The 11,757-nt window shown below is 35.0% G+C and overlaps 1 protein-coding gene across 2 annotated transcripts in view; it reads left to right on the top strand.

The window, feature by feature from the left end:
- The first annotated feature begins 109 nt into the window (after positions 1 to 109).
- The window catches only part of HIKESHI (heat shock protein nuclear import factor hikeshi), a 39,389-nt gene continuing 27,741 nt past the window's right edge, over positions 110 to 11,757 (top strand). The window contains exons 1-2 of one of the 2 annotated variants that reach the window (XM_019739650.2): positions 110 to 308; positions 4,360 to 4,597. In XM_019739650.2, the coding sequence (XP_019595209.1) occupies positions 279 to 308; positions 4,360 to 4,597 (268 nt within the window). In that variant the 5' untranslated portion in view covers positions 110 to 278. Of the gene's footprint in view, positions 309 to 869; positions 995 to 4,359; positions 4,598 to 11,757 lie in introns of those variants that run through there. The other variant, XM_074335630.1, reaches the window with a different exon arrangement.

Below are 11,757 nucleotides of genomic sequence, written 5' to 3'. Positions count from 1 at the left end.
TCTTGCACCAGCCGTGGCCCACCTTTCTCCATTAATTGGGGAGGCTGGGTATAAGCCCCGGAAGTACTTGTAGCCTGAGAGGCGTGCTGTTTAGGAAGAAGTGTCAGAGGTCGCGGGGGCAGAAGGCGTTCCTGCCCCTGGCATGGTCGCTATGTAGTGCCGAGGCTTGCGTTCTCCGAAATATTTTGGAAGGTTCTTAGGCTCTACTAGCGTAGTAGGCCGAGGACTTGTAGTTGCGGTCTTCAGGTCCCTGCCTGCTGAGCGGAACCGCCGCCGCCATGTTTGGCTGCTTGGTGGCGGGAAGGCTGGTGAGGATGGGGCCGGGTGGTGTCGGGAAGCGGGCCGGACACCGAGGGCAAAGCTCCGGGAAGAGGAGGTTGCGGTTTGAGGGATGCGGGGAAACCCCGTCATATCTGCTTTCCCGCTGAGAGTGTGGGGATGGAGAGTGGGACGCTGGGGTGTTGGTTCTCCTTTGCACCCATCCATTTGAGTGGTAGTCACAACATCAGCGGCCGTTTATTGCGTGTGCATTGTATAGGCAATGCACGCCTTTTGTCCATTTCTTGTCATTTTAGTCTACTATCTAGCGCATATTTGGCACCTCAAACTTTGGCATCTCACAACTTGTGAGAAGGTTAACATTCCATCCGTTTTGCACTTGAGAAACTGAAGCTCGATCGGCGTTATAAGTACTTGCCTAAACTCATAGAGTGAGTTAGACGTAAATTTGGCATTTAAATCTACCTGTTTCTCACAGATTAAATGCATCTCTGCTGGGTTTTTTTTGGAAGGGCCCTAGTAAAAACATGCTTAATGTAATTGTACGTTGGGTGATAGAAACGTCTGAAACTTCAGTGTGACCATATCTGAGATGACCCTTGAAGGATGTGAACAGCGAGTTTCCTCATTGGTCAGAAGAGATAATAACCTTCCTTGCGGATCGTTAGAATTAAATGAGCTCAGCACCTGGAATTGTTCAGGAACAATCTGGAAGGTGAATTTTGCTTGTCTCCTTAGAAACCACCTAGAAGTCCATTTCAGATCTGACCCCTTTCACTTGGAGTTCTTTTTCTTGCTTTTTCCTCCCTGCTTTGTTAAGTGCAGAAGCCCCTTTGTTGAGTGTTAAATTTTTCGTAAGTTTTTGACATTCTGTACACAGTTCTAAGGAATAACAGAGATAAATTGGGGACACTGGCCTCATAAATTTTATTGTCTGTTTCTTGAGGCCTCTTTTGGTGATAGTGATAATTGCTAATACTGGTGAGATAACTTTGGATTGCCCCTGCTCTTGATAGGAAAAATGAAAGGGCCAGCCTGGGATGAGTGTGGGAGTTGGATTAATAAGTGTCATTAATGAGTGACATTTAAAATGTGTGTGTTTCCTTAAAGAATAAAAATGCCTTATGGAATCCATGTATCTCTCATATTGTCAGCTAATTTAGAAGAAATTTTAGTTACTAGCAATAGCTGTCTATTTACCTAACACCTAGCCTCAGTAATGGATATCCAGGAGCGGTTCCTTCAAAACAAGATTTTTTGGGGGGATGTTGGACTCTTTAATTCTGGAGTGTTGGAACACATTAATCAAAATGAAGGGCAAATAGACCCAGCAACACCTCAAAACTTAGCTACATTATTCTTTTACTAAAAAAATCCACATATCTAAAGTTATGAACTCAATTTTCATTCCTCGAAAATTTTTTCTTACATTAAAAGAAATGCTTTTTCTCCTAAGGTCAAGAATTAGTGTCATAATACACGCTTGTACAGATTTACAGAATGGTATCTTATACAGAGTTGACATTTAATAAATAATTACTTTTTCAGATAATTAAGATAGTATATACTGTAATTTTAGATACCTTTTAAAATTATGTGCATGCTAAAACCTGGTGAAATTGAATTTAATACCAGTACAGGTAATTTGGTTTATTTATGTTCTTCCTTTGTTTCTTTATATTTAAACCAGAGGGTTTTTAATTGGGTTGGAAAATCTCAGAAGATGGAATCAGAGCTTGACTTTAAGAACACTCATCCTTAGTGTCTTGGGAACACATTTAGAGCAATTGATACTTTATCACCAATACATAGATGCAGTTACATAGCAGTATATTTTTCTTAAGTGTCATTGTAGTAGTAGATAGGATATTATAGAGGAAAAAAGTAAGCATTTTAGTTACAATCAGCAAATAATTACGAAAGGAAAAGAAGTTGCATTCTGGGTCATGAGATTGACTAGAGTCTTCAGAAATACTGATAGTTATACAGATTTGGTGGTTTGGTGAATAGAGAAGCAATAGCAATTAAAAATCAAAACCGAAAAAACTTGTAGAAGGTAAACTCTTAGTGGCCTGTTGACCTGAGTGCACTCAGAAGTGATACTTCTTTTAGCTACCGTGTTTCCCTGAAAATAAGACCTCGCCAGACCATCAGCTCCAATGCATCTTTTGGAGCACAAATTAATATAAGACCTGGTATTATACTACATTATGCCAGGTCTTATATTAAAATAAGACTGGAGTCTTATATAAGATCGGGGTCTTATATTAAATAAGACCTGGTCTTATATTAATTTGCACTTCAAAAGATGCATTAGAGCTGATGGTCCGACTAGGTCTTATTTTCAGGGAAACAGGGTAATGGATGTGGTATAGCAATTGTCAGTAATTTTCTAAATGTAAAAAGGACTGGTCTGTAAAAGATTTCTCAAACTTTAAAATAAGACAAGATCTCATTGTATAACTTGTTCAGTTCTAGAACAGAAAATTAGATTACCAAATGAGTTAAAAGGACACTTTTAAAAGTTCCCACTTAACATATTCAAGGTAGAATTTTTCCATTTTATATGTAGTCTGTTCTCGTTATTTGCGGTAGTTATGTTCTGTAAAGTTGCTGTGAACACTGAATTGGTAAATACTGAATCATTAGGGGAAAGATAGGGTTAGGTTCTTGCAAGTGATCACATTTTTTTAATCAGTCTTTTTTATGTGTGTTTCCTTTTAAAAACACCTATTTAATATGTATTGTTAATTGTTAACCCTGAACTCAACCAATAGCACTATAACTCATGTCTGAATGAAACTTACATATAGCACCTATTTTCTCAGTTAGGCACATAACAGCCTTCTTGGGCTTAGAAACACTAGCCAGCCAGCATTTTAGCTTGGCCATTTTGAACAGATCACCAACAAAAAGCACAAAAATGCAAACATGGCACTCAATAGACTGTGAAAAGGACTCTTGTTTACAGTATGAGAGCTGGAAAAGGCATAGTGTAGCTTTGTTCTACCTCAGCCGGGAACATGTGCATCAGGCATCTCAAATGTTTTGCTGCTTTGCAAGTGCAGTGAATAATGATTTGGGGGTTACAAATATATTTTAGTGAGTAAGCCAATTAGCAAATATGGAATCAGCAAATAGTGAGGACCCATCCCCACCCCTACCCCCCCCCACCCCCCACCCCCACCCCCCCCCCCCACCCCCACCACCCCCCCCCCCCCCCCCCCCCCCCCCCCCACCCCCACCCCCCACCCCCACCCCCACCCCCACCCCCACCCCCGCAGTCTCCTTGTGTAGGACACAGGTCCGAGGCCCATGCTGGTATTATGAGCCTTGTGCTCCCCCTAGCTGAGGCAGTCATCTCCAGTCGTCAGCTGTGGCCACTCATGCTGGCTGCTGGCCACTCACGGTGGCTCAAGGCAGCATACAGTGTCCTGCGCCGATCTCCGGCTGCTCATGGCAGCCCAGCTCCAGGGAGAGCTGTTATTTCATAATCTTAGCTGTAGAGGACACAGCTCACTGGACCATGTGGGAATTGAACCGGTGACCTTGGCGATAGGAGCACGGTGCTCCAACCACCTGAGCCACCGGGCTGGCCCCATTACCTGTTTTAATTAGCTGAGCTTCTTTACCTTCAAAGTAGAAGATCGATCTTTGGTGGTGTGGTGTTTTGACCAACCTTTAATTTTTATAACATTATGAAGCTGTAGTGGTTTACTTATGTAAGTAAAATCCTTTCAGGGAACTTCTGAAATTATTAGTTTCAGTTGTACAACATAGGGATTAGATATTTCTATAACTTATGAAGTGATCATCTCAATAAGTCTATTACCCATCTGACACCGTACAATATTATTGACTATACGCCCTTTGCTATCCTCTAAATCCCATTTTTATAGGATTCACTATTAATATTAGCGTTCTTTCTGTTATATTTGGTAATTCCATAATTAGAGTATCAGATCAACCCAGCGTTATACTTGGTATATGACTATATTGGTATAACAGCTTATACCAATACTGTAAGGGCTATGAAAATTCATCAAACTACTGAACTAAGACCAGTTTCTTATTTTCTAGGTACAAACAGTTGCACAGCAAGTGGCAGAAGATAAATTTGTTTTTGACATACCTGATTATGAAAATATCAACCATGTGGTCGTTTTTATGCTGGGAACAATTCCATTTCCTGAGGGAATGGGAGGATCTGTCTACTTTTCCTACCCTGATTCAAATGGATTGCCAGTATGGCAACTCCTAGGATTTGTCACAAATGGGAAACCAAGTGCCATCTTCAAAATTTCAGGTCTTAAATCTGGTAAGAATAATATATTAAAATGGTTTCATAATTAAACTGTTTTCTAACATAACATAACGTAGAATATGGCTTTTTTTTAACTTTTCATTGTATTCTGTTGGTTGCTAAAGTAATATGTAACATTTAAAAAAAAAATTCGATGACATTAAAACATTTAAAAAATAGTAAGTAAAGACCTCCTTAGCTCCTCACACTCCCATCCTCTACCCCTGGAGAGAACTACTCTCTGTTCTCTGTATGGTATATACCTTCGTAAAGGAATGTTTCTGAATTAGTGGGTGTTTTAATAAATAATGAGAGGAATCTTCTCAGAATATCTAATATGCACATCTATGTTTAAATAAACAGATAAACCAAGTAGACTTGTATAGGAAATAAAATGAGAGTTCTTTTTTCTGTGCAGATTTTTGAACTTTAGGTTTGATTACCCCTTCAGTGTTCTTCTGTTGGTTGTATTGATATTGCAGATGTTAGACCTTACAGGGACATAATTCTTCTTTGATGCTTTGGGTTATTTTGTGAAGAAATGTGAGAATGCAACTAGGTACTATTTACTCCCATTGAATCTCTGGTTCCCTTGAAAAGCTAGATAAAAAAAGGACATAAAAATTCCTAGAATATAAATATACATTCTCCTAGAGATTGTTTATAGAGTCCAAGGAAAAATTATATTTAGGCAACATATTTATATATTTAACAAACATTGGGGTATCTACTTTGGGGATTTAAAGGTAATTAAGTTCTTGCCTGAGATAATTCATATTCTTATAGAGGAAGATGGTTCTGTAGACCAGCAGTTAGGGTGTACAGTAACAGTGGATGTTTGTATAAAGTGCTGAGATAGAATAGGAAAGGGAGCAATTAACTCTTAAGTATGTTGGGAAAGGTTTTCTGGTTTATCAGGCCTATGTGAGGCATTAAGAAATAGTCTCAGATGACTTTTTCTCTTCTCTGCGGCTGTGCCTAGAAATACTAAGTAGACAATCTGTAAGTAGGAAAAAAATAGACAATTCAATACATTCTAGTGAAAATTACTGGACATTAACTATGAAGCGAAAGTAATAAAGGAACCAGTGAGAGAAGACAAGTCGTTTATAACTGAACAGCAATTAGTCAGTCTAGCAGATATATCAAGAGCATGAAAAGAGGTGAAAAACCAATAGGTTAATATCCTCAGAGTGCCAAGGAAAAAAGAAAACTCTGAAAATGGTCATTTTGAAGTGAAGGAGAAATAAATGTATTTTCAGATGGAGATAGAGAGTTTACTACTCATAGACCATTACTGAAAGAATTTCTAAAGGTATTGTACTTACAGGAGGAAATTGAACCCAGAATGTAGAGGAAGGTGCAAGACACAAAGTTAGCAAAGAAATTGATAAACATGTAGACAAATCTGGAGAACCTGATTTTATAAAACAACATAATAAATGCCCAAGAATTAAATACTGTGCTAGAAAACAATGCATATGACAGGAAGGGTAGTGATCTGAGTTAAAGCTTTCTGAGGTCCTGTTGTTTAGAAAGAGTAATAATAGATTGTACTTGCAAGTAGTCCTGTTAAAATTTTAAGGAAAACTAAAAAAGGTGAGAGGAAGCATAGTATGTTAAAAACAAAAGATGATGGAAATAATTTCAGCTATATCAATTATCAAAATAAATGTAAACAGACTAAACAGAGAAAACATGGAGACTGCAGAATGGGATTTTTTTTTTTAAGGCAGCAAACAATTGTATTGCTGTTTATGAGTAATGGGTCTAAAATATTGTAACCCAAAGAACCAAAAAAAAGAAAAAAAAACTGTCGTAGGTATATTAATCTTAAGAAAACTTGGACTAAGGCAAAAGCATTATCAAGGATTAAGGGATTTATTTATTAGGAATGAGATAATTTACTAAGAAGACTTAAATATTTCTAGGAAAAGGTAAATGTCATGAATTTGTGTGTATATATAACAACTTCAAATACATAAAGAAAAAATACAATGATAAATGAACAGCCTTAATATTAATATTTTAATACACCTCTCGATAATTGACAGATCAAGTAAATTAAATATTAATAAAGATGGAAGACTTGAATGAAAGAGTTAGCAAGCTTGAACTAATGGACATTTATAAAACCCTGCAACTGATAATTAGATCATACACATTTTTAAGTATACAGAACATTTATGAAATTTCACCATATACCAAATCACAAAGCAAACTGCAGCAAATGGCAGACAATATACAGCTCACAATGCACTATATTTACATATCAAAAGATAAGGCATTGTCATGTTAGAAATTAAAAAATATTTTAAAATAATTCATGAGTCGTAGAAGAAATAATCATGGACATTAAACTTCTATAGAAACCAAAACAAAGTAAAACACGTATCAAACCTTTTGAAATCAGGTAAGGTAGTACTAAAGAGATTAATTCACGGACTTAAATGCGTATATGTGAAAAGAGAGATTGAAATGAGTCAGCTAAGTATTTAACATAAGTAACCCAAAGAATGTAAAAGAAAATGATAATTCTAAGAATAGAAATTAATGATGGAAAGCAAAGAAACGATAGACTTAATGAAATAAAAATCTGATTCTTTGAAAAGACTAATAAAATAATGAACCACTGAAAAGATGTATTGAGGAAAAAGAAGTCACAAATAATGTTATTAAAACTGTAAAAATGGAGACATAATCATAAATATAGTAGAGGTTCAGTACTGTTTATGAGGGATTTTATGCCAATACATTTGAGAATGACAAAGGAATGTGAAATTGACTGTTTTCTAGAAAAATATACTAAACAAAACTGACTCAAGAAATTAAAATCGTGAATAGATATAATATCAATAAATTAAAATCAGTAATTAAAAATACACCTCGATTCCACATGCAACTGTCAGGCCTAAATGGTTTTACAAAGTTGAACTAAACCTTTATGAAACAAATTGTTCTTATCTTCTATAAACTATCAGAAAATAGAAAAGAGGCAAAGTTCGCCAGTTTATGTTTTGAAGCTGGTATAACCTTCATATCAAAAACGACAAGACTAATATAAGAGAGGAAATTTAGCCTAAGCCCCTTTTTTTTGGATTTTTACATCTATGTATATAAAAAAGTTACGAAGTGAATTCAACAAGGTGTCTTATTTTTAAAAACTTTTCATTATAGAAAAATCAAGCATATAGAAAAAAAAGACCAAACTGAATTCCTCTCTACTCATAACACAGCTTCAAAAATGGCCTACTCTTGGATAATGTTATTTCATTTATATTCCCACTCCTCATATTATTTGGAAGCAGATTCCAGAGTCCCAACACGTAATGTGTCAATATGTTAGTATGTGTCTATAAAACACAAGGTCTTTTTAAAAAAACAACTATAATACTGTCATCACACCTAAAACCAAACAGTAATTCTTAATATCGAATTATCTAATCAGTGTTCTGATTTCCAAAGGTCTCAGAAGTTTTATGTTTATATATTTTAAAGTTTTTGCATACTTTTCAATCAGCATCTGTGTAAGGTCCTTAACATTGCAATTGGTTGATAGCTTTCTCAAGTATTTATAAAAATAAAAAAACAATATATTCTCTGTTCTCTATTTTCAGTAAATTAGTTGGAATTAGAAGTTTGATCAGATTTCATTCAAATTCATTTTTAAAATTTTTTGGCAGGATTATTATAGATAGTGGTGTGTTCTTTGATAAGGAAGTACATATATGACAGCCATTTATATGCAAAGCCTAGATTTGTTAATTAAGAGTAGGTTCAACATGATAATCTAATGCTATCATTTATTAGCTATAAAGAGACTCTTGCGTATCTACTATTTGGTTACCCAGGGGTAGAGTCGTTAAGGAAAGGCAGGACAAATACTTGACTCTTTCTCTTTGTATACCAGTGTTCAAAAAAATGAGTTGATCCCTAACAACCTTCAGAAGTAATCAGTCTTTTTTTAAAAAAAATATAAAATCATGGATGTATACGTGTGTGTATTTATTTATATTGATGTATTCTAACCACTGGTATACTATCAGGATCCACTAGACCTAATTAAAATTTTTCAATTTCTTTTTTAGGCAGATATTGATATTTCATGATTTTTATCCTTAAGAAATTTTCCAAAGAACAGAGAAATTAACTGTTTTTGACTATTAGCAATTTTAACAGCTTTATTGAGTTATAATTGACATACAATAAACTGCACATATTTAAAGCGTACTGTTTGAAATGTTTGATGTATGTATATACCTGTAAAACCATCACCACAATCAAGATAATGAATATATCTCTCACCCCTAAATGCTTCCTAGTGCTCTTTTGTAATCTCCTCTCCTATCTTCTCCCCAACCTTAGGCAACTACTGATCTACTTTCTGTCACTATAAAAATACTTTGAATTTCCTAGCATTTTATATAAATGAAATCATAACAGTATGTATTCTTTTTCGCCTTCTTTCAGTATAATTTTTAGAGTCATTCATGTTGTAGTGTGTATCAGTAATTTGTTCCTTTCTATTGATGGGTAGTTTTCCATTGTTTGGATATACCACGATTTGTTTATCCATTTACCTGTTGATGGATATTTAGATTATTTCCAATTTTGATTCATTCAGTAAAGCTGCTAGGAACATTTGTCTTCAAGTCTTTGTATGGACATATTCTTTCATTTCTCCTAGGTAAATACCAAAGAGTGCAGTGGTTGGATCATGTGGTACTTGTATGTTTAACTTTTTAAGAAACTGCCAAACTAATTTGCAACATGGTTGTTCCATTTTGCATTTCAACCAGCAATGTATGAAAGTTCTGATTCCTCCCATCCTTGTCAATACTTGATATGGTCAGTTTTAGGCATTCTAATTGTTGTGAAGTAGTATCCCATTGTGTTTTAAATTTGCATTTTCCTAATGACTAATGATATTGAGTATTTTTTCCATGTGCTTATTTGCTATCTCCATATCTTCCTTGGTGAGGTATCTGTTCAAATCTTTTCCTTGCTTTTTTAATTGGGTTGTTTTTTTATTACTGAGTTTTGAAAATTCTGTATATATTCTTGATACGTTATAAAATACGTGGTTTGAATTTTTTTTTTTAGTCTTTGGCTTGTCTTTTAAACAAATGTCTTTTGTAGAGCAGAAGTTTTTTGTTTTGATGAAGTCCAGTTTTTCAATTCGTTTTTTTCTGGATTGTGCTTTTGGTGTTGGGTTTAGGAAATTTGCCTAATACAGAGTCACACAGGTTTTCTTCTACAAGTTTTTTAGTTTTAAATTTTATATTTATGTCTGGGATGTGATTTTAATTAATTTTTCTATTTAGTGCAAAGTATGGATTAGAGTTCAATTTTTCTTTTTAATTTATTTTTTTTTTTTGCAAATGGATATCAAACTGTTCCAACACCATTTGTTGAAAAGATGAAATAATGACACCTTTTTCTGCATCTGGCATCAAGCATATTCACTTAATACTTGGGAGCTCTAAAACGGCTCCATTTTAAAGTAAAATATAAACATACAAATGAATATATGAGTATTTATGTACTGATTTAAAAAGGAAAGAATTGGAAATGGATATTACAGTTTTTTTGAACAATAAATCACTGGTTGGAAACATGCAAGAAGATTAGATGGATACTGGTAAATCAGTGATAAGCCAGACAGGAAAAGGAGCAACTAATTTAAGGGATGAGAGAGAGAATATTTTTGGTTTTGATTTGAGAAGCCTATGGAACATGATAGCAGTGCCTTAAAAATAGTGGTAGGTGGTTTGTATAGTAATAGGGCTGGTAGTCAGCTGTTAACCTTTTGCATAGTTGGAAAGTATAGGCTATTTTGTACCCAGACTCCTCTGCATTAATTAAGGTTAATACTGGCCATGAATCAATAGAACAGGACTCTGGTTCTTTTCCAAGACATACCAATTAATTGTCAGTTTAAGTGTCCCCACCTTACCGTTCCTTCCTTTGCCCTGGCTTTGGCAGCATTTTGAGTTGGGAAGGGGGTACAACATCTCTTTTTGTTTCTATCATCACTATATTGCCTGCAGCAGATGCTTTGGGAATAGTGAGAAATGCTTTCTCCTGTCCTTTTCGCATTGCCTTTGGCTGTCTTTTTCCTCTTCTCTTGTGACACCCAAAATGTTGGGATCTGGAGGGGGGGACGTGGGGTACATTCTGAGATCTTAAGAAGATTCATCCAATTTGGAGAAATTTTGATTCAGCAATCAAAAATGAGTCAATCCGATTGGTCTAACTAAAGCTTTAATAATAATACTCAGTGAGATGTGTTTTCTATTGTGGAGTTAGATAAAATAGTCCAAAACCTAATCGCAGAGTAATACTTGATCTAGTACTGGATAATGGATTTATTTCCATTATGGTAATGACTAGTTTTTTTTTCCCTGCCTTTTCTCATAAATTTCTCATTTCCATTATTACATGGTGATTAATAGTTTTATTGAGGAAAACAAAACAATGTCAGGGTAGTATTTGTAATGGGGAAATCACTGTGCTTTATTAAAGAAAAATAGAGCAGCTTAAAATATTTAGACTTAGATATTAGACTTAGTCCATATCAACATTAAATGAATGATAAAATGTTAAAATGTTTTTGATAGTTTTTTTTCGTATTATGTTTTGGAAAAGCACTTTTTGGATGTTTAAAGTATTAGAATTCTTAATTTATATATAAAAGATTGGACTTGTTATTCATACTAGGGTATGGTATATTATTAAAAATACAAGAATAGGTGGATTTGTAATAGATTTATACTTATGAACCTTTGAGGTGCCCTTTATAAATTTTTATATTGAGCAAACCTAGCTAACTGGCACATCAAGGTGGTAGAGAGACTTGTTGAAATAACTTTAGGCAGTTGTGATTGAAGTGAGACTTTAAATAACAAATCCAGCAGAATTTTATGGGAGTAGGGAGCGTAGAAGATTAGGTCACGTGAAACTGATTTCATGTTAAGAAACTTTGGCAATGTTTGCAGTTCTCTGATGGATGATGAACAGATTTCTTAACATCGCACAGAACAGTTTTGGTTGGAGAAGGTCAAGAGAGCTCTGTTGGGAGAATTGCAGTTGGTAGCGGGGTCTTGAAACCGGTTACTTTGAGTTATTTTGATTGAAGAAGATTCTTTCTGACTCTTAGGTTCTCAGAAAGAATT

The sequence above is a fragment of the Rhinolophus sinicus genome, linkage group LG06 (assembly GCF_036562045.2).
Source record: "Rhinolophus sinicus isolate RSC01 linkage group LG06, ASM3656204v1, whole genome shotgun sequence".
NCBI lineage: Eukaryota > Metazoa > Chordata > Mammalia > Chiroptera > Rhinolophidae > Rhinolophus > Rhinolophus sinicus.
Note: the sequence above shows the minus strand (reverse complement) of the source record. Positions and strands in the feature narration are given on the sequence as shown.